Source organism: Ranitomeya imitator, chromosome 1, assembly GCF_032444005.1.
Source record: "Ranitomeya imitator isolate aRanImi1 chromosome 1, aRanImi1.pri, whole genome shotgun sequence".
In the NCBI taxonomy this organism is placed as follows: domain Eukaryota; kingdom Metazoa; phylum Chordata; class Amphibia; order Anura; family Dendrobatidae; genus Ranitomeya; species Ranitomeya imitator.
Genome location: NC_091282.1, coordinates 48,282,602 through 48,305,199, shown reverse-complemented (window position 1 = coordinate 48,305,199; position 22,598 = coordinate 48,282,602). Strand labels below are relative to the sequence as shown.

The 22,598-nt window shown below is 45.6% G+C and overlaps 1 protein-coding gene across 1 annotated transcript in view; it reads right to left on the bottom strand.

Annotated features, from left to right (window-relative positions):
• The window catches only part of ZNF532 (zinc finger protein 532), a 66,679-nt gene extending 47,362 nt beyond the window's left edge, over positions 1 to 19,317 (bottom strand). The window contains exons 1-3 of the mRNA XM_069746115.1: positions 19,234 to 19,317; positions 8,433 to 8,577; positions 34 to 2,336 (exon numbers count right to left, since the gene is read on the bottom strand). Of these exons, the coding sequence (XP_069602216.1) occupies positions 34 to 2,316 (2,283 nt within the window). The 5' untranslated portion in view covers positions 2,317 to 2,336; positions 8,433 to 8,577; positions 19,234 to 19,317. The remainder of the gene's footprint in view (positions 1 to 33; positions 2,337 to 8,432; positions 8,578 to 19,233) is intronic.
• Positions 19,318 to 22,598: the final 3,281 nt, after the last annotated feature.

The following is a 22,598-nucleotide window of genomic DNA, read 5'->3' as shown; positions in this document are numbered from 1 at the left end:
CACAACAAATAGGCAAGTATACACTTTACGTACTTGTCCACTGGTGTCCACCACTTGCTGAAAGTGGGTCGCTAGGGAAGTTTCGTCTGGGAAAGCTTCATTACATTCCAAGCACTTCAGACTGTGTCGGCACAACTTGGAGGAATCTTCATCTAAAGGCATAGCGGGTGTGACTGGGGCGGTGATGGGAGCCGATATCACCGGGCTAGAAGCTCCAGCTGGCACCTTTGCTAAAGTATGTGCCACCACTACAGTGGGGCCTTGTCGAGGCGCTGGTGTCGTCGGAGTTGAAACACTATTCGGGGATGAAGATGCAATCATCTGATCGACTGGGACCGGCTTCAGGATAAGGTGCGAACATTGCATGACGACCCCTTTTTCTTTATGTCCACGTGCGTGTGACAGAAGACTGCATTTGTTATAAAAAACTAAGTTTTTTGTGCAATGGTTGCAGGTGACTTCGATGCGAACACTGCGACGGTCATAATGTTGCAGAAGACTCTTTTCTAGGGCGAACGAATCTCCGCACTCTAAACACTTATATCCACGGGCCGGCAAGCTAATTCCTGCATTGGTTGGAGGACTGAGATTGGGAATGTAGACGGGAACCGGGTTAACACTGCTCAATACTTTATTAAAAGCTTCCACCACAGAACTTTGTGAGGACGCTACCACTTGGACTCTGGACACCTTTTTGGTCGGTGTCACCACTGTGGTGGGCACAAGGGTTTGCTTGATTTGCTGCTGGGGCTTAGTCAACACTTGGCGAAGCTCTGTCGTCGTTTGAGAGCCTTGAGGCAACAGGTTGAGGTTGGCAAAATGCACCGTCTTTGGCACAAGTTTGGCATTGGCAAGGCTCGAAGCTGGAACCACCACCGTCTGCTGCTGAATGGCATTGGCAGCTTTAATGATGGCATTGCTGGTGCTTTCGACCGATGCAGCAGATATGACCGTTGCTTTCACTGTGTTGTTACCGAACTTCAAGTTTATCACTTGCGAGCCCGCCGTTTTAACTGCAGATACCGGGAGGAAGGCGGTGGCCACAGGTTTGATAGTGACCTGTTTTGGAAGACCATCTGTTGAAGAAGCTGGGTTGGTGGAAGGAATGGTTTGCACAGAGGGTCTTGAAGGAGAAGAAAGTATAGCCGCGGCCGATGTATGAGATGACAAAACTGGTGAAGCCACAGTAGAGGGTGACTGATCAGAAGGTTGTTTGGTTCCTTCTGCATCAAAGTCCGGCAACACCCTTGTAACAGTCCTCTTGATTTCACCAGATGATGTCTTAATGGTCTTTATTCTCACTTTCGGGATAGCCGGGGTTGAACCGCCAGACGATGGTGAACCTTTACTGCTATTTTCACTGGAGACGCTCCTTGGGCTATCACTTGGCTTCACGGGGGTCTTCTTTGCTCCATCGATGAGGTTTTGTACAGTCAATTGAGCATCGGGACACTTGACATTTCCCAACGGACTGTTGTTAATTTCTTTAGGCACCAGAGTCGACTCTTCCGTATTGGACTGCATATCTTTCGGATCGTAGGCCGTCTTCTTAGCGCTCAGCGCAGCGATTGCAGCAATGCACGAAGAGAGTTTTGCAGAAGACTTTAACTTCAACTGTGATAGGCTTTCTCCGTTGACTTCCCCTTTCTCCGATTGCACTTTTCCATGAGCGCCCTCTTTGAGTTTTTCATCTTTTTTTACCTTTACATCGTAGACTTCTTTTTGGCACTCTTTGCTTTTGCTTCCATTACTGGGAAGGGCATTTGCAGATTTCATCAAGTGCTCCACCGTCTTTATTTTATCCCTTTCGAATGTAGAAGCAGGCAAAAGGTTGGAGCCAAAACCCGTGGTTAAATCCACGCGATCGGGCGGATCGTCAACTTCAATTTTTTCATCGTCGTCGAATTCTTCAGCGCTGGAAATGGGGCTGAACTGGTTGAAAACTGAGTCCTTTTGGACATTTCCAGAGACCATCGCTTTCTCTTTGAGGGATTTAAGGCTTTCCTTGTTAAAACGTTCCAGATTTGAGATGGTAAGAAAGCCATTGTGCAAGCCATTACCTGCGGAGTGATGCGTGTCCTTCTCTGAAGCTTCCGAAGATTCGATGGTCCTTACGTTTTTAACTATGACACTTACACCAACGTCAGAAGAGGATGGGACGTGAGCGTCGTCATCTCCCTGGGCATTTTGCTTAACGTGATTATCGTGCTCGTCGTGCCCAGACTCAATAGCTGCTTTCGGATCTACCATGTCAGGAATGTCAAAGGCTGCAAGAAGGTCGTCAAAGTCCGGGGTCTTCATATCTCCCATGATCATACGTTTGTATTCATTCAATCCTGGCATACAAAAAAAGAAGAGAGGGATTAATTATAATGGCCAACAACCTGATATTTCAGGATTTTGGGGGAATTATGTAAATACTTTTTTATTGCACATCAGGATCTTTGGTGAAAAGATTTTTTTTAGATCTGTTCGTTACTTTACTGGAATAAAAAAAAAATTTGCAAAAATTTTAACCGTACAATTTTTCCCTTCTTTGAATTTTCAAGAAAACAACATACATATTGGGCTTCGTTTCGTGTGGATCTAGTTTGCCTTTTATTTTGATTGTCCATTATTTTTTATTACTTTAAGATTTGGCCCATCATGGTCTTTAAAATAAAAAAATTAAAAAAAAATAGTCTTCTACCGGTCCTCTGCCTGCTTCTCGATACTAATTCTGTCTCCTTGCTCCTTCTGTTCTGGGTGTCAAGTGATTGTGGCCACTGATTGCCTGCAGTGGTCTACTGACGATTAAGCTGGAAGAGGGATCTCAAAGACTGTTAAGACGGAAAGACTGTCAGTGCCGAGGACCGGGAGGGTTTTATTAGGTCTGTTTTTTTTTTTAGCAATATCTTCTTATTCTTCGGCACTTTAGGTGGAACCCCAATGCTAGCAATTCCCTCCCTTTGGGACTTTTTCTTGTCCAAGTACAGGGCTTGTAATAAGACTTGTGCGCCTATGTCAGGTGGGCGAGATCAGGAAAGGTTGCAGCTCTGCCCAAATGTAATCCATCAATGGAGCCGAAAAAGCATGGCTGTGTACACTGTGAAGGGGCCGCGTCGGGGTATTGTAGCTCTGCGCTCATTCACCAAGCTGCAGTACCTGACACCAGCCACTAGTTAGTGTACTGAGCTGTGCTGTTTCAGTTCTAAAAATGAAAAAAAGCTGATCGGTGAAGGTGGCGGACCCCCACCAATCCGATATAGACCACCTATGCTAAAACATAGGTGATCAATATAATAAGCCTGGAAAACCCCTTTAATGATGACAGATTTATTATCAAATTTAATATTTGCATAAATTTTAAAGCGGGGGCATTTATAAATTTCCTCCAAAATGCTTTACACTGCAGCTCTGCTTGATTGTGCAAAAGGCCAAGCTCACGACAGGCCTTGGAAGTCAGTTTACAGTGAGCTGATTCTTGTACCTATTCCCGGGAAAGCTGGATGACAAGCTGGATGACAAGCTTATAGGAGCAGGGAATGTGCCAGTGAATAGGTAGAGCCCATCCCCCACAGGAAGGAGGCCAGACTGTCTGCCAGGGTCCGCTATACTCCTCCTGAATACCAAAGACATTACACATTTCTATACCCTGGGGGAGTACAAGACTCTTCTTGTACAGACTGAGGAACAGTGGAGACCTTGGCTCAATTAAGCACAATGCACTGTTATTTTCATTTTTGTGTTTGTTATGTGATGTTTCCTGCCCTATTAAGCCTAAAGGTTATCCCATAAATAACAATTCTTTAAAAAAGACTGTTAACAGGACTTTTAACCTAATTTGCATGGTTTTCACTCGAAGATAAATCTTTGCTATTCTTTTCCTTCTTTGTGTTCCCTGACAGCATCTCTGCTAATTTTTACTACGGTAGACAAGCTACAGGGTCGGGTCACTTCATCCACTTTTGTTTTCCAACTACAAATCCCAAAACCTCTGTGTTTTTCACCTCTTCTTGCTTAAAATGGCCACTCCTCTCTTACCCACCGAAACCTGTGAATTTAGTCAGCTGTAAGTTCTCCAGTTAGTCTCATTTCCCCTCTGGAAGATATAAATGTAGTTTCCAATAAGTTCCCCAGTCAGTCTTCTTCCCCCTCTGGAAGTTTTGAATGTAGTCCCAAATAAGTACACCAGTTAGTCCCTTTCTCCTTCTAGAAGCTGTGAAAGTAGTCACCAATATGTTCCCAGGTTTGTCTTTTCCAATGGAAGTTGTGAACTTAGTCACCAATAAGTTCGCCAATTAGTTTCCTTCTCCCTCTGGAAGTTGTGAACATAGTCACCAATAAGTTATCCAGTTAGTCACCATCTCCCTCTAGAAGTTGTGAATGTAGTCCCCAATAAGTTCACCAGTTAGTCTCCTTCTCCCTCTGGAAGTTGTGAACAAAGTCACCTAGAAGTTATCCACTTAGCTTTCCTTTTGCATCTGGAAGCTGCGAATGTAGTCACTAATAAGTTATCCAGTTAGTCACCTTCTCCCTCTAGAAGTTGGGAATGTAGTCCCCAATAAATTCACCGGTTAGTCTCCTCCTCCATCTGGAAGTTGTGAATGTAGTCCCAAATAAAGTATCCAGTTTGTCTTCTTCCCACTCTGGAAATTGCTAATGTAGTGACCAATAAAATCCCCAGTCAGACTCCTTTCCAGTCTAACAGCTCTTAACATTGTCCCCTGTAAATTCCCCATCTTTAAAAGCCTAAATATAGTCTCCTTGTCCATCTGCAAGCTGAAACGTAGTCCCCAATAAGTTCCTTAATCAGTCTCCTTCACTCTGTTAATATGGTCCCCCCATTTGCCAAATCAGTCTCCTCCCCCCTCAGGCAGCAAAAAATAAAATACCAAGTAAGTTCCCAGTAATGATCCCACACACTTTGTGGGGCTACAATTTTACCATGATGTCTGACAGAAAACTGGCATACATTATCATTAAAATCTAACTAGCATAGATTTCATTTTTTCTGGTGAACGGACAGCCCCCAAAATGCAACAAGTTTATTACATATAATAAATGTGGGGCGTCTGATAACAGCGGGCATATGAAATGCCACCTTTGATACATTTCTTCCTTGTCTCGAGTATTGTCCCAGTCAGTCTCCTTCCCCCTCTAGAAGCTGTAAACATAAGTATCCTGTAATTTCACCAGTCAGTCCCATTCTGCTGCAAAGCTTGTGCTCTTCCCTGACAAAGCAGGCTGAAAGCTATTTCTATTGGTGGATTGTTATGCAGAAACCTGGCTATAGGGGGAGTGACTGAGCATGTGTAGTGACTGAGCATGTGTAGTGACTGAGCATGTGTAGTGACTGAGCATGTGTGACCAGCCGCACTTTGCTATACATTTTGAACATTAGTTGTCCATACTGTATCAGTAAATATGATAACTCTTCCATGAATCGACTCTCTAAGGCATTGAGGCAAATATTCTCAATTTATTAAGGTATTTTTTTTCCTACATCCCCTTTTACTAAGCCTGCACATTGGCTGATAGCTTCACCAAGGGTTGTCACCCAGCTTTCCCAGACTCCTAAGTGTCAAATCTAAAAATCAGTTTACCTATTTAAAAATGGTTTGTCTCATGAAGTAATCCCGGCTATACAGAACCCATCAGATCCACATATTACATGGCCGGCTATTCCCTGTGTTTGCAAAGTTTCAGCCAGAAGAGGGGTTCGGTGCAGTGGATCAGACTACATGGTGTTTCAGTGTAGTCTGTAACCATGGATACACATAGGTCTGCAGAGGCGCGGACACACATACACACTGTCCTCTACATATGAGGCTCTCTCCTCTTCTTCATTTCCTTCATACTCCTGCAGGGTGTTGGACCTTTGGTCACATGACCATGAAGTCAACAAAGGTCCTTCTATACATCCAACCTTGGAAACTGCACTGATAATGCAGGACTGGCATTATCAATGTAATAACTGACTTGTAAAGGCTGGAGGCCCTTTTGTGTATAGGGGGTCCTGGGCAATTGTCTAGTTTACTTTCCCCCAATGTTTGCCCTGAGGCTATCGTTAGTGTTCCTGTGATTTTCCTATGCTGCAGAGGCAAATCTGACCCGGCTTGCAGCATGTGAGAGCACACAGTTTGGTCGCAGCGGCTCAGCCACAACACTGGCCATCTTGAGGAGCGCAACGTCCGCCTTCAAGCGGGAAGCTGGAGAGCATGCACTCCCGAAGATAAACTCCCTGACAGAAGTTATGTCGCTTATCCATGTTATGTAAATAAATGCTTATAACCTGACGTTAAATTCATCCATTGGTTGTATAAATTATTCTTTTGAAAGCTGAAACCCTCCGAAATGTGGTTTAGGTTAAGAAAATAAATTGGCATCAATGCAGAAATATTGATCAGTTAATGGACACAGAATGGTCAGATTTTGGCAAGACAAAAGTTTTGTCGCCCACAGAAAGTAATGTGATATTCAAACAAATAATTAACTTAAAATACAAATATATGTTGCATAACATTGGTGAATGAAGTTGCGGTGCTATTAGAGTCATATTTAATATTTTGTGTGACTTCCATGAGCTTGAAGGACTGCATCCATGCGGTTCAACAATGATTCATACAATCAATGAAATCATGAGGAATAGCAAAGAATGCAGTCTTACATGCCTCCAAGAGTTCATCTAGATTCTTTGGTTTTGTCTTCCAAGCTTCCTCTTTCATCCTACCCCAAACATGCTCAATGATGTTCGTGTCTGGTGACTGGCCTGGCCAGTCCTTGAGCTCCTTGATCTTTTTTGCCTGGAGGAACTTTGTTGTAGAGATGGATGTATGAGATGGAGCACCATCCTGCTGCAGAATTTGACCCCTTTTATGATTTGGAATATAAGAGGTTGCTAATACTTCTTGATATTTTAGGCTATTGATATTGCCTTCCACCTTGCAAATGTTTCGCACACCCCCATACTGAATGTAACGCCAGACCATGATCTTTCCACCACCAAATTTAACTGTTTTCTGCATGTATTTTGGATCCATACGGGTTCCAGTAGGTCTCCTGCAGTATTTGTGGCGGCTGTGGTATAATTCCACTGAAGATTCATCAGAGAAATCCACCTTCTGCCACTTTTCCAGCGTCCATCTGTTTAGCAGGCTGTGGGACTTTGCAAATGCCACACGGTTTTTTATTTGCCTTTTGTTTAGTGCTGGCTTCTGGGCACTGATTCGACCATGGAGGACATTTAGAGACAGAATCCTACAAACTGTTCTAGTTGACATAGGGACTTGAGGTGACCAGGCCTGTTGGAGCTCTGCTGCAGTAGTAGAGGGGCTTGCTTTGGATTTTCTAACCAACAAATGTTCCTACTGAGCAGTTGTCTTGTGGGGTCTGGGCTTGTCAAACATCTCCAGACTCTTCAAATCTTTTTTTTAATTCTTTGTACTTGATGATGAGAGGTACTTGACATATTAAAGGTGCCAGCCACCTGTGCAGTGGATCTGGTCTTCAGCCTCTTGATAATCCAGGCTTTGGTCGCAGGGTGGATTTTTGGCATGTTGTCAGAGCTCAAGTTGCAGTTCAAGTGAAGTTCTGGGGTGCTGGGTTTCTTTTTATACACACACACTAATTAACTGATCATTTACTGAGCACAGGTGAGGATATAAACTAGGATTAGGTACATTATATGACCAGGCGACAAAACTTTTGTCTTGCCAAAATCTGACCATTCTGTGTCCATTAACTGATCAATATTTCTGCATTGACGCCAATTTCTTTTCTTAACCTAAACCACATTTCGGAGGGTTTCAGCTTTCAAAAGAATAATTTATACAACCAATGGATGAATTTAACGTCAGGTCATAAGCTTTCATTTACATAACACGGATAAGCGACATCACTTCCGTCAGGGAGTGTAGTAGACAACCCTTTAAAAGGCATGTGCCTCATCATGAATTTGGCGCATCTTTCAGCTTTCAGCCTCCATGCCTCACCACAAGAGCTGTACTCCAGTCTTGTAATCTACGTGTAAATTATGGTGAATTTGTTGGCCGTGCTTGACCATCACCTTTCTTGAAGAGTTAGCGGAGCTGGCCGGGACTGGCAGAAAAATGCCAAAAGTTGCACAAAAAGTTGGCGATGGACAAACAGTTTTACGGGTAAAAACGGTTTAATGAATGGGGAACCACAATGGGTTTATAAGATGGAAATGGTTTTGTCCTTTATGGTATTAAAGGGGTAATCCGGCTTTACTCACTTCCACATCTTTAGGCGAGCGGGCTGATGGTGACGTATCTACGATATCTATTGGATCGAGAGTACCTGCCGCTCGTGTTCCATCAGTCTTGTGCACAAGGAAGTGAGTGGCGCTGGCTTACCCCCTTATTGCTACTGCCAAAACGGGCCTGGCACACTATACGGGTAACGTGGCATGCGAGGATCTCACTACTTACTGTAGCTTATTTATCGCCGTCTTCTCGTACACATCTGTGGATTTAACGCATCCTGACAGATGGACAGCAGTAACCTCTACCGGCGGGTTCCTCCAGCTCGCAGGATGAGTGATGACCAGGTGCACGGCGCGCCCTTCATTGTGCACTGAAAATAGAAAACTAATTTAATTAGGTTAATTAACTGTAATTTCCACTTTAATGAGGTTTCCTGGCCTCCTGCAGAAGACACAGGCGGTGCAGGAAGGCTGTGTAGACGGCACAGGCTTCATCACTCTATGTACGGAGATAGCCACCCCTCCAAAGATGGACCATAAAGCCTCGGCATGAGCCCTAGAGTGGGAAAACATACATGGCTGGAACTTATACAAGCTGCAGAATTTTTCAGATTTTTTTTTTTTGTATTTTTTCAAATTGCGGAATTTCACCATATTTGTTGCAAATTCCGCTGTGGCTCAGTAAAGCTGGACGGATGTTCCCACGGTTCCTCGGAGCAGATGAAGGCCTCACCATAGCTGTCAGCCGAAAGATCCGAGACATCTTGGCCGCCTCTCCCACACACAAGGGCGCTCATTCGGTCGAGTGCTCGTGTTCTCTAGGAGAAAGCCGCCAATTGACACTGTGAGATCAGGGGTCCGAAATCGGACGTGCCTGATCAACATCATGTGCCCAGCGCCCCCACACACCGTCGGCCGAGCCCATGGGTGAGTTCGGCTAACATAAGTCTAATATGTATGGCCACCTTAAGGCCGCATTCACACATCAGTTTTTTTTTTTTTTTAAGTACAAGATTCATCAGTGAGTTTGGTCATAATGTCATTAGTTTTTCTCCACCTTCTCCCTCCTGACAGTCCGTGAAAACTGGTCCGCCCTCGAATGGCATCCAACCAAGCGGGGTCCGATTTTTTTTTAACGGACCCATAGACTTGCATTGCCAAAAATCGAACATATCTCTGCAATTTTGCTCTGTCCGAAAAAAAACCACGGAAATGTGAAAGATCCGATTCACTATTATAGGTGCAAGCGCTATGTGTGAAAAATACAGATAGGGCTCGTACGCCAAAAAACGGACGTCTGCATGAGCACTTACTGATGCGGATTTTCCTACGTCTTTCTTTGGAACAAGAGAAGAAACTTTCTGCAGAATTTCCAGTAAGTGCGGGAGTTGCTGCAGAGGCCATACTGTATATAAAGCTACATTTGTGTTTCAGTTTCCAACTTTGTTCAGATTCTCTGTTTGATTTCTCTTATAAACCTGAATACTTTTCACAGCTGAGGGTTTGCTACAACTGTACCCAGTTTTGACAATAATCATATCAGCAGCACAAGTTTGGAAATAAAATGTATCAGTCTGGGCTCCAAGCTGCTTATTTCTATACTGGCTACAATTGTAACAAACCATCAGCAGTGAGAAGTATTACTGTAGGTCTGTAGGTTTTCATCTTCTGGATGTGAACAAGAATATTTCCATTCATTGATAGCAAGTGGAGATCTTGAGAACATTGAGGAATAAACATAAACTACATTAATAAGTGGCATGAGAAGGTTCTGCATCAAATCCCACAGCTTACGGGTAAAACATGTAACAAATGGTTCTGAATGGGGGATTTACGTGTCGAGGGTCTGTAGACTGAGATTCTTTGGCTCTTAAAGGACCCCATACACACTAATGTCGGATGAACCACCCCCGATATGTACGGGTTCGGCTGACGGTATAATGGGGGCACCGGCCAACGGATGGTTGGCAGACATGTCGATCGCACATGTCCGATTTCGGACTTCCTTTTGCATTGTTCTGCCGGAGATTAGCCCCCGGTCTACGTGTCATCCTGCGTCTTTCTCATCTGATGGCTAAGATAGCTATCTGCAGAACAATCAATCGTCCAAGCAATGTACGACTGACAGCCATCTAGTGTGTATGGCCGGCTTTAAACCACATGCGTGAGTCATGCATGGCATCAAATATTCATATCTTCTTGCAAAATCAGACTTCATTTAGAGAATGGCACTGTTGTGGGCACCTGCCGCTAACACTGTTGTGGGCACCTGCCGCTGACACTGCTGTGGGCACCTGCCGCTGACACTGCTGTGGGCACCTGCCGCTGGCATTGCTGTGAGCACCTGCCGCTGTCATTGCTGTGGGCACCTGCAAATGAAACTTGTTGGCACCTACACCTGCCGCTGATACTCCAGTGGGCACCTGCCGCTGATACTGCTGTGGGCACCTTCCGCTGACACTGCTGTGGGCACCTGCTGCTGAATGCTGTGGGCACTGGTCACTGAAACTACTGTGGGCACCCACCGCTGACACTGCTGTGGGCACCTGTGGCTGACACTGTGGTGGGCACCTGCCGCTGACACTGCTGTGGGCACCTGCCGCTGACACTGCTGTGGGCACCTGCCGCTGACACTGCTGTGGGCACCTGCCGCTGACACTGCTGTGGGCACCTGCCGCTGACACCGCTGTGGGCACCTGCAAATGAAACTTGTTGGCACCTACACCGGCCCCTCCATAGGCACCTGCCGCTGACACTGCTGTGGGCACCTGTGGCTGACACTGGCAGATGACATTGTTATTTGTGAACACCTGTGCTGAAGAGAGGCAAAATGTGCCTGGATACCATATACAGGCTCGGACTGGCCCACAGGGTAACAGGGGAATCCCCCGGTGGGCCCTGTGTAGAACTGGGCCCCCAACCCCACTGTATGGGCTGTACTTGGCATAATTCACTTGATTCATACAGAAAAAAGCAGCATCTCATCATTCATTAACCAAACTGCCCAGTTTATTGTTATATAGAGATATAGGGAAATTTATGAACGAAGGTAGTATATTTGCATGCAGGTGAAAAGTGGACCCCCCAAAGTCAATGTTACTGGTGGGCCCTTGTCACCCCAGTCCGACACTGACCATATATCTAAAAGTAATCAAAAGCCCAAGGCATGACTTATCAGTCTCCGCCTGTTGTTCTGCCCTCTATACTTTACACTGCAGCTACAAAGGTTATGGTATGTTTAGTAAAAGGACATCAGTACATGTAAAGCGCCATGGAATAAATGGCGCTATAACAATAAATAATAATAATAATAATAATGAAGTTTAAAGATCTGAATTCAGCTATTCACAATCCCCAGAGCCCCGAGGTCAGAGACTGGTCCGCAGCACCACACAACACAAGGCCAAGCAGCACTGGATGGAATGATGGGCTGAGCGGTCAGGAACAACAATGCAGAGCAGTAAATCCCTGGTGTAAAACTGCTGACCGTCCAGAGGAGACTGTGACAAAATTTAGCCCTAGACAGAATTAAAAGGCTCAAAATGGTAACATATTGCACATCACACAAACATTTATGCTGCATTTACACGCGCCGAATTCAGACCGTTAAATGATCGACGGTATTTAAGCAGTTTGGGGTTAATTACCGGCCTCTGTGCCCAGACTGACGAGGAAAGATGGATGACCACTAATACAATCTGTCGACACACAGTATCATGATATCGGCAGCACATGTCCCATTTGAAGCGACGATGTGCTGCAATCAACCAATGAATGATAATATTTGTAAATATGGATGTTATACATTCAGTACCACACACATACACTGTATGCTGCACACGCCATGCTACATGCACACACCGCAGGTTACACTCACCGACAGTCACACCTTAGATTACACACACTGCATGGTAAAAGCATAGACCCCCATTTCTTAAGACTGGAGTCACACCACATTCCTCCTGGTATCTGTTTTGAACTGTGATTTCTGTTATGCTGTAATGTCTATTGTCTGTGCAAATCCCCTCTGTAATTTGTAAAGCGCTGCGGAATATGTTGGCGCTATATAAATAAAATTGTAATTATTATTTATTACTTGAGTTCGATGCATCTTATCATTGGTGTGCGCCTCGCAGTTAGGGACTGGAGTAATATCCCCGTGTAAGAGACGCCAACACTTTTGATGGATTTATCTGGCCCTATCCGGGCTCCTTCCCATCTTGGTGGTGCGGCACGAAACACAAAACAAAACAAACAATTACAGCTATTCAAAATGATTTATACCAGTTTATGGTCTGTAAAGACTGGGAGAACCACATAGTGATTGGCCGATTGAACCTGCTGCTTTGTAGGGTCTTGCTGGGGGCCATTTTTGGAATGGTGTCCCTAGGCAATAGGCCAGTCTGTCTCCCAGTAAAGCGAACTCTGACCTCAAGCTGTTATAAAAACTACTCTCCGACCAGGACCTTAATGCAATCATTTATCATGGCATGCTGATGGGCCCCTATTGTTCACTACTGTACTAGATGTTGTGTATAAACTACATTGGTGCATGCGTAAAGGTCGCTCGGAGCAGTCGGGTCACTTGGAGCACAGTTGGGTCGCTCGGAGCACAGTCGGGTCGCTCGGAGCACAATCGGGTCGCTCGGAGCACAATCGGGTCGCTCGCAGCACAGTCGGGATGCTCGGAACACTGTAGGGACGCTCGCAGCACAGTAGGGACGCTCGCAGCACAGTAGGGACGCTCGCAGCACAGTAGGGACGCTCGCAGCACAGTAGGGATGCTCGCAGCACAGTAGGGATGCTCGCAGCACAGTAGGGACGCTCGGAGAACAGTAGGGACGCTCGGAGCACAACGGGGATCCTCAGAGCACAGTATGGACGCTCATAGAAAAGTATGGTCGCTCAGAGCGTCCCTACTGTGCTCTGAGCACAGACGGGTCGCTCAGAGAACAGGAGGGACGCTCAGAGAACAGGAGGGATGCTCAGAGAACAGGAGGGACGCTCGCAGAACAGGAGGGACGCTCGCAGTACAGGAGGGACGCTCGCAGAACAGGAGGGACGCTCGGAGCACAGTAGGGTCAGTTGGAGCACAGTCGGGTCGCTTGGAGAACAGTTGGGTCGCTTGCAGCAGTCGGGATGCTCAGAGAACAGGAGGGTCGCTCGGAGAACAGTAGGGTCGCTCGGAGAACAGTAGGGTCGCTCGGAGAACAGTAGGGACGCTCGGAGCACAGTAGGGACGCTCGGAGCACAGTAGGGACGCTCGGAGCACAGTAGGGACGCTCGGAGCACAGTAGGGACGCTCGGAGCACAGTAGGGACGCTCGGAGCACAGTAGGGACGCTCGGAGCACAGTAGGGACGCTCGGAGCACAGTAGGGACGCTCGGAGCACAGTAGGGACGCTCGGAGCACAGTAGGGACGCTCGGAGCACAGTAGGGACGCTCGGAGCACAGTAGGGACGCTCGGAGCACAGTAGGGACGCTCGGAGCACAGTAGGGACGCTCGGAGCAGTGGGCTCGCTCGGAGAACAGTAGGGACCTTTGCAGCACAGTCGGGTCGCTCGGAGCACAGTAGGGACGCTCGGAGCACAGTAGGGACGCTCGGAGCACAGTAGGGACGCTCGGAGCACAGTAGGGACGCTCGGAGCACAGTAGGGACGCTCGGAGCACAGTAGGGACGCTCGGAGCACAGTAGGGACGCTCGGAGCACAGTAGGGACGCTCGGAGCACAGTAGGGACGCTCGGAGCACAGTAGGGACGCTCGGAGCACAGTAGGGACGCTCGGAGCACAATAGGGACGCTCGGAGCACAGTAGGGACGCTCGGAGCAGTGGGCTCGCTCGGAGAACAGTAGGGACCTTTGCAGCACAGTCGGGTCGCTCAGAGCACAGTAGGGTCGCTTAGAGAACAGTAGGGACGCTTGCAGCACAGTCGGGACGCTCGTAGCACAGTAGGGACGCTCGCAGAACAGTCAGGTCGCTCGTAGCACAGTTGGATTGAAGACCACAGCAGTGCAGGGAAGAACTGAAAACAGTGTGCAATGCAAATACCCCTTTAACTTCGGGATTAGTTGGGATTCCAATGTTCAGACCCTGATCGATTGATTTATTCTTGTGACAAGCCGAGAGGTGAATGATAACTTATATGACTTTCTAAAGCTGCTTGGGGGCTGGTTCTTAATACACGTTTCACGAAAATACTTATTTTCCACCATAATTTGCAAAATAAATCTTGTCAAATCAGACAAGGTGATTTTCTGGATTTGTTTTCTCATTGTGACTCTCATCATTGTGGTCTACCTATGATGTCAATTACAGGCCTCTCTCATCTTTTTAAGTTGGAGAACTTGCACAATTGGTGGCTGACTAAATACTTTTTTCCACACTGTTTATCATGGATTTCTGCACGACACAAATGAATGGGGTAGTCGCAGGAGTTGCAACTCATCTTCGAAATGTGCATGTTACCTTAGGGCTGTGCTGTCACTTAACCTGGGAGCAGAGAATGGACAAGGAGGTTTGGTAAAAAGACCTAAAATTCACAAAAGGGGTCAGTAACCGTTGTCACGTGGGTCCAGTTTGTCCAGCACAACCAGATAACGTGTACATAAAATAGCATAGCTATTAACAACTGGACTATGCTAATTTCTCAATCCGGAAATTCCGTCTGTCAGTGCGGCAGAAACTTTGCCACCCGGTCAGTGACTATTTTTTTTTTTTTTTTTTATATCGTGGCGCACTATCCAAAAAAAGGTATCTTAAATGACCCCTTCACTAAAATTTAATGGATACATTTAGGCATAAAAAAGGAAAACAAATTCTAATTTCTAACGGACAAATATAATCAATTTAGGAATCTGAGTGAATAATTAGGACCCTTTTTTGGTTGCACAGAGTATTTTAAAGGTTATGTATCAGGAAATAACCAATCTGTTTTTTGTGTTACATGTATTTTTGTTTCTAAAAAATTCTGGCAAAGTATTTTTTTGCTTTTCTAATATATTCCAATTTTTATAAAAAAAAAAATATATATTAGTAATCTTGTAAGTTTCACGCTAGCCGCCAGAGTTATTTTAGACTCATAATTTATAAATCCTGCAAGTTTTCGGCAGTCTCATTATCATCAGAGTTAGAATTACAAAACATAAAAAAATTTGATTTAAACAATAGATCATTTTCTGATGACTCATTCATCATACATGTTAGCCTGAAGGTTGAATAGTCCGGCCGTGTAATACGTAGGCGAGCTTCCCCTCGAGATCAGGCACTTTGAATAAGAAAGGCCCAATCTTTTGTTCTCCTCTTTCCCCTAGGCCTAGTTGAGTGTCCTTATGTATGGAGGACTCCGGAGAGTTAGGCTGGCCATTCACAATAGATGGCTGTCGGTCGAACGATGCTTCAACCGATCTTTTGACCGACAGCCATCACATCCGAGACTCCCATACACAGGAGTGATTGTTAGGCCGAGCGAGAGCTCCCGTGCTCTATATGGGAAAGCCGCCAACTAACATGTCAGCCGGTGGCTTATCTAAGGGAGAACAATGCGATTGGCGTGCCATCAATCAGCCAAAGACCATCGGCAGAACCGGTTCATACCGGTAGGTTCAGCCGACATTAGTCTAATGTGTATGGAGGCCTTTAAATGCGTTTAGCTGACAGCTATCTAATGTACTTAGCCCCCTGGATACCAATGGATAAACAGACACAGCCCACCATTTTTAATTTGCACTGTGTAATACTTAATCTGGCCCATGGGAGTGCTGCAGGGAAATTGTACACTAGCTGACAAGTTAGCCCCAGAGATAAAAAAAAACAAACAAACTGGCGATCACAGCTTAACCAAGTGATTGAGTTATCCGTGGGAAACCTTTCTAAGAAAAAGAGATTGTTCTAAATAGCTAACCGTTTTAAGGTTAGATTCACAAAACCGAGTGTCGCGGTCTGAGTACGGATAGAGATTCATTGCCTGGTGGCAGAAACTCGACTGTCTCATATAGTATGCCTGTGAAGTTCGGGACTAGTGTACACAGCCCTATAGATCGAAGGTTGTCCACTACTTTGATGTTGATGACCTATCCTTAGGACATGGGATGAGTGGAGGTTCGAAACCTGGCACCCCCAACAATTAGCTGTTAACAGGTCTGTACAGAGTGTTCGGAGCCAAAACATCACAGCTCCATACACTGTGTAGTGGCATTTCCTGGGTACTGCAGCTCATCTCCTGTTGAAGTGATTGGTTCTGAGTTGAAGTAAATGGGAACAGCCACTGAACAGAATGGGGACGGCTCCATGCTCAGTTTACATACTAGCTGTTGCCGGATATCAATCCTCCCCCGAATTGATATTGTTGGTCTATCCTAGGCGTAGGCCATCAAGCAGTGGACAACCCCTTTAACATTAACTGCATATTTGAAACCTTTTTCTATACTTTGCCTTAACTTGCATCAGCCTAAAAATGGAAAATATGGCTATTTCTAAACATACGATCCAAGTTGTAATAACGATGCAAATTTAAAAAAAAAAAAAAAGTTACTTTAAGATGATACATCTTATGAAAGTCGAATTGCCATGGACGAGATTGGTGTCACATCATAGAGGTACAAAATAAGTTACAGGGCCGAAATAATGGCAAATTTTACTGATTGCATTGTAACTGCAACACGCAGTCGTCTCCACAAGGGTCTACTACTCCAACCAAAACCATCTAAGGTCAGTTGAGTTGGACGACAAAAGTTAGCTGTTGTGACTGTAATTTGGATGAAAAAATATCCGTATTTTGGAGGTAAAAAAAACAGCTGTAGCGCGGATTCACACATCCATTCATTACTGGTGTGCAAATTGTGATTTCTGGAGCGGGAGGGGTCTGCAGACCTGAACCAATAGCTTCATATGTAACAATGAGGCTATTTGTTTGGGTCAGGAGGCCAATGGCCAGTCTGGAGGTCGCGGACGGTACGTGGCAAGTCTGGAGGTCGCGGACGGTACGTGGCCAGTCTGGAGGTCGCGGACGGTACGTGGCCAGTCTGGAGGTCGCGGACGGTACGTGGCCAGTCTGGAGGTCGCGGACGGTACGTGGCCAGTCTGGAGGTCGCGGACGGTACGTGGCCAGTCTGGAGGTCGCGGACTGTACGTGGCCAGTCTGGAGGTCGCGGACTGTACGTGGCCAGTCTGGAGGTCGCGGACTGTACGTGGCCAGTCTGGAGGTCGCGGACTGTACGTGGCCAGTCTGGAGGTCGCGGACTGTACGTGGCCAGTCTGGAGGTCGCGGACTGTACGTGGCCAGTCCGGAAGTCGCGGTCTGTGCGTGGCCAGTCCGGAAGTCGCGGTCTGTGCGTGGCCAGTCCGGAAGTCATGGTCTGCATGTGGCAAGTTTAGAGGTCACGGTCTGCATGTGGCCAGTTTAGAAGTCACGGTCTGTACATGGCCAGTCTGGAAATTGTGGTCTGCATGTGGCCAGTCAGTCTCAGGTCAGTAGGTCTCCTGACCAGAACCAATAGCTTCATATGTAGCAATGAGGCATTAGTTTGGGTCAGGAGCCAGTGGCCAGTCTGGAAATCGCAGATTGTAGGTGGCCAGTCTGGGAATCGTGGACTGTAGGTGGCCAGTCTGGAAATCACGGACTGTAGGTGGCTAGTCTGGAAGTCGCTGTCTGTACGCGGCCAGTCCGGAAGATGCAGTCTGTATGTGGCCAGTCCGGAAGCTGCAGTCTGTGCGTGGCCAGTCCGGAAGCTGCAGTCTGTGCGTGGCCAGTCTCGAAGTCACAGTCTGCATGTGGCCTGTCTGGAAATTGCAGTCTGCATGTGGCCAGTCTGGCTCAGGTCAGTAGGTCTCCTGACCAGAACCAATAGCTTCATATGTAGCAATGAGGCATTAGTTTGGGTCAGGAGCCAGTGGCTAGTCTAGAAACAGCTGTCTGTACGTGGCCAGTCTAGAAACAGCTGTCTGTACGTGGCCAGACTAGAAACAGCTGTCTGTACGTGGCCAGTCTAGAAACAGCTGTCTGTACGTGGCCAGTCTAGAAATAGATGTCTGTACATGGCCGGTCTGGAAATCGCGAAAGGCTAGCTTCACACATCTAATATTTGCCGACTGAATAAATTCTGTTTGGGCCAGGAGCCAGTCCATACTTAGACTGTGAAAGTCCAATGTATGAAGCCGGCCTCAGGGTTCGGCCATATACATTAGATGTAAATCAGCCAACTTTGACAGGATAAAGGATAGGCATGTTGAATTTCAACATGCCCAATACTTTGCTCCAAAATGAGTAAAGATTAGTCTATCGAGGCTTATTCCTCCCTCCCCACTGGAAACTAAAGCAAGATCAGCTGAGCCAAGCGTACATGTTTGGAGGAGTCATGAAACACAACCAAAAGATGTCGATAAACCCTAGAGGAATAGCCTTATAGGTACGGCATATTGGCACCATCAGGTTGTGTTTCCACCAATGCATTTGTGCCATATTGGAATCTTGCTTTTTTTTTTTTACCATAGAGAAACCTGGAGGAAAATGATCCATGCTTCTCTTGTCGGGATGCATTTTGGATTTCCATGGACCCGCACGTGATAGCTGCGAATCTACATTGTGACAATCCCGATTTAAGAGCGATTGTAGGATAAGAGGTGCACAATGGTGTATTTGCTATGGATTTAGACAATCACAGCCCTCAACCCTGGTATGGAAATGTATTAAGATAAACCTGCCAAAAAACAAAACCCGTCAGAACCCCCCGACTTTCCCTAACTTAACTCATGAATATCTACTCTGCATGCAAAACCCATGTGTATACACAGAGAAATCCCCCTCTTAAGGCCGTGGGATCTGATGACTATACATAGGCCCCTCTGTCAGACAACAAAGACCTCCGCAGCCTCCTCACAAGGCCTGGATTTTCCAAACAAGGCCTACTCCCCACCAGGCCGTGCACAACACAAGGAGCATCCAGTCCCTGATTCCTGCATTTAACCCATCATGGAAAATGAAAAATGCAAAAAAAAGAAAATGTGATTACTTTGTAAGGACGGCACTTACATGTTCTTTTTTAATTATTCGTGTCATCTGGTCACCTCTACAGATTTCATGGGGGGCCGACGTGGGTTCCTGCTCCAATACAGCTGTTGGCAATCACAGTAAAGAAGAAAAAAAAAAAAAAAAAAGAAGGGGGCCGAAATCCAGGCAGGGCCTGTTCTCTGCAGAGCCGGCAGTCGACAAGAGGCCCTGAAATCTCAATCCAGTGTCCTTTTTAGTGAAGCCACCTACATGCATGTGTCTCCAATTATAGCTACACGGGTTCCCCTGTGGAAGCTTAAAAGGAGGTGGTGGGGGTAGGTTTCATAAGGAACCCATCCGCAGAGTAATTCATGAAAAGCCAGCTCCACGCACGCACACATAAGGGACGTGAATGTAAATGCAGAAGGGCTTGCACCAGCAGCAATGCAAACGACAAAAGCAGAGGCCTTCTCGTCAATCCTCCCCCTGCGGTGTAGGCAATCAGCCTAGGAAACGCAGAAAGACATGTCGATGGGAAAAATAAATAAAATAAAAAAAATCACACAAACACAACCTACCTACAGTCCACGGTAAAGAGCCGAATAAAAGAATAAAACAAAGGATTGCATTGGAAAAAAAAAAAACAATAAGGAGAATGTATGGAATGTTCTGTTCCAAAAAAAAAAAAAAACACGAAAAATGAGTCCAAACCCAAGACATGGTGGTCAACTGAAACATTGGGTGGCGGCAGTGACCCTAGTGTTATCATTAACCACTTACCGAGTACAAATATCCCCAAGGCGGCCTTATGGCGAGGAACCTGGTTTCACATTGTTGGGACATTTTTCACTATTGTTCTCCATTTTTTTCTTGATTCAATAGGACTTAAACGTCAACTCAAAAAAAAAAAAAGGGTGGATGTTTTTTTGGTTTTTTTTCCTGTTCTAGGAAGTAACAAGAGATGGCGGAATGTGTCAGAGGTCCAGTTCAACAAGAGATGGCGGAATGTGTGAAAGGTCCATTTTTTTAGTTGCCGGTCAAAGCCTTTGTTCGGGTCCTCTCGTCATTCATCCCAGCTGTCTCTTGTGTGTCCCTCGCCTGCCACGCTCGCTCCCTCTCTTGTATCTCTCACAGGCCTCCAGCTTATAGACAAGATGCACCAGCCGGCTCTCATGAATGCATGCACACTTTTTTTTTTTTTCTTTTCCTTTTAACAAGACAGGTTTTGCCTTTTCATTTGCAGCTTTGGAAATTGCACGTAATTCGGACACAAGTCGTTACTCAGTCCGGGCATTCTCCGTAAAATGGGGCCTGATAAAAGAAAGGGAAAAATAAAAAAAAAAGGGGAATAATAAGCGATTGAATTTTCAATCCGTCATCGATGTAACAAAGATATGACTTTTTTTTTTTTTACACTAAAATAACATAAAATATAAATAGTATGCTATAATATACAATGTACGTTTTTTGCAATTTTTATGGACGATTGGGCCTTAAAGTGACAAAGTCTAAATGGTAGAATGCACACCATGGGCATAAAATATAGCAATTTGATGCATTATGTAGCAGATTATGTTTATGTAATAACGTTGTAACGAACGAAAAGTAACATATTTACAAGAGGCGATGTTATGATACATACTATATCAAATGTAACATGTGATACCATGCACTGTAGCACGATCAGACGTTTGTCATCTGACCCTACGACACCACAGGGGTCAGACGGAGTTTTACGTAGGACTGCAGAATTTTTATCCTGACGCAATCCTGACAAATTCACGCTACAATCCTTAACTGGTTAAAAGTAATCTCGCCCTTTGACCTTTCAATATGGCGCCGCAGTGGCTAAGGGGTTAAATTCAGGCATCGTAGGCCATAGTGCGCTTAATACGTGGACGCCAGAGCAGTCATTTATTTGCATGGCGGCATTAACAAGCAATGATACATGCATATTATTTACAAAACATGCCATTTTATTATAATATTTTTTTACGCCCCTAGCCAATCGCGTTTTTTTTTTTGTCCTGTGCAATCTGCTACTAATTTCAATATTTTTTTTTTTAGCATTAAAAAAAAAAAAAATCCTGAGCTTTATTGCAGCAGAATATAAAATGTCGCCCTCCCCCGCCCAGCGAAAGCACGCATGATATAACGCGTTTTTTTTTTATTATTGCAAATGTCACGTACCGGCGCTGTGTGTCTTACAGTTAAATGCATACTCAGTGGAAGAGGTACCTTGCTGCAATCTCTTCTCTCTGCCATGTAGGATCCATCCCAACTCGGCTCAGTCACTGCATTGTTCATGAATCTGATCTGCCTGAAACCAGTTCCAGCTGGATCTGGACACCTACATAAAAGGGGCTATGGCATCCCTGGGATACAAGCCATTAGTCCCAAAATCATAGGCCTCGCTTAGCTAATTCCAGCAATATTTTTGCATTATTAACCCCCCCCACAGGAGTATTAACCATTTATCCTGCATTGATAATAAGCAGTTTTGCAGGGAAGAATGGAGAAGGCCCCCTCGTCACCAGAGCTCGCTGCAGTGTGTATGGCTCCTGTTACAGCAGGGAGGAAATTTATAGGGGGGGGGGTTATAATAAGGACGGATCAGGACGCTTGTGTTTATATCCATTGTGCAAATGAAAAATTATTTATTTGTAATAAATCAGACAGAATACTTTACATACCAGCAGCTCTCTAGTTGTTGCAGAACTACAACTCTCAGCACTCAGCAGGCCCTGAAGGCCACAGTGTTGTAAAAGCTGAGGAGACAAGGTGGAGACGCACATTGAAATATTTTTTTTTATTTACCGGTTTCTCCCAGTTCATGGAATTTAGAAAACAATTATTTTATATGATCCCCTTGTGACACCCCCATAAATGAATACAGACCCCACAACAGACCCACAAAATGAATACAGACCCCACACCAGACCCACAAAATGAATACAGACCCCACAGCAGACCCACAAAATGAATACAGACCCCACAGCAGACCCACAAAATGAATGCAGACCCCACACCAGACCCACAAAATGAATACAGACCCCACACCAGACCCACAAAATGAATACAGACCCCACACCAGACCCGCAAAATGAATACAGACCCCACAACAGATCCAAAAAATGAATACAGACCCCACACCAGACCCACAAAATGAATACAGACCCCACAACAGATCCAAAAAATGAATACAGACCCCACACCAGACCCACAAAATGAATACAGACCCCACACCAGACCCACAAAATGAATACAGACCCCACACCAGACCCACAAAATGAATACAGACCCCACACCAGACCCACAAAATGAATACAGACCCCACACCAGACCCACAAAATGAATACAGACCCCACAGCAGACCCACAAAATGAATACAGACCCCACAGCAGACC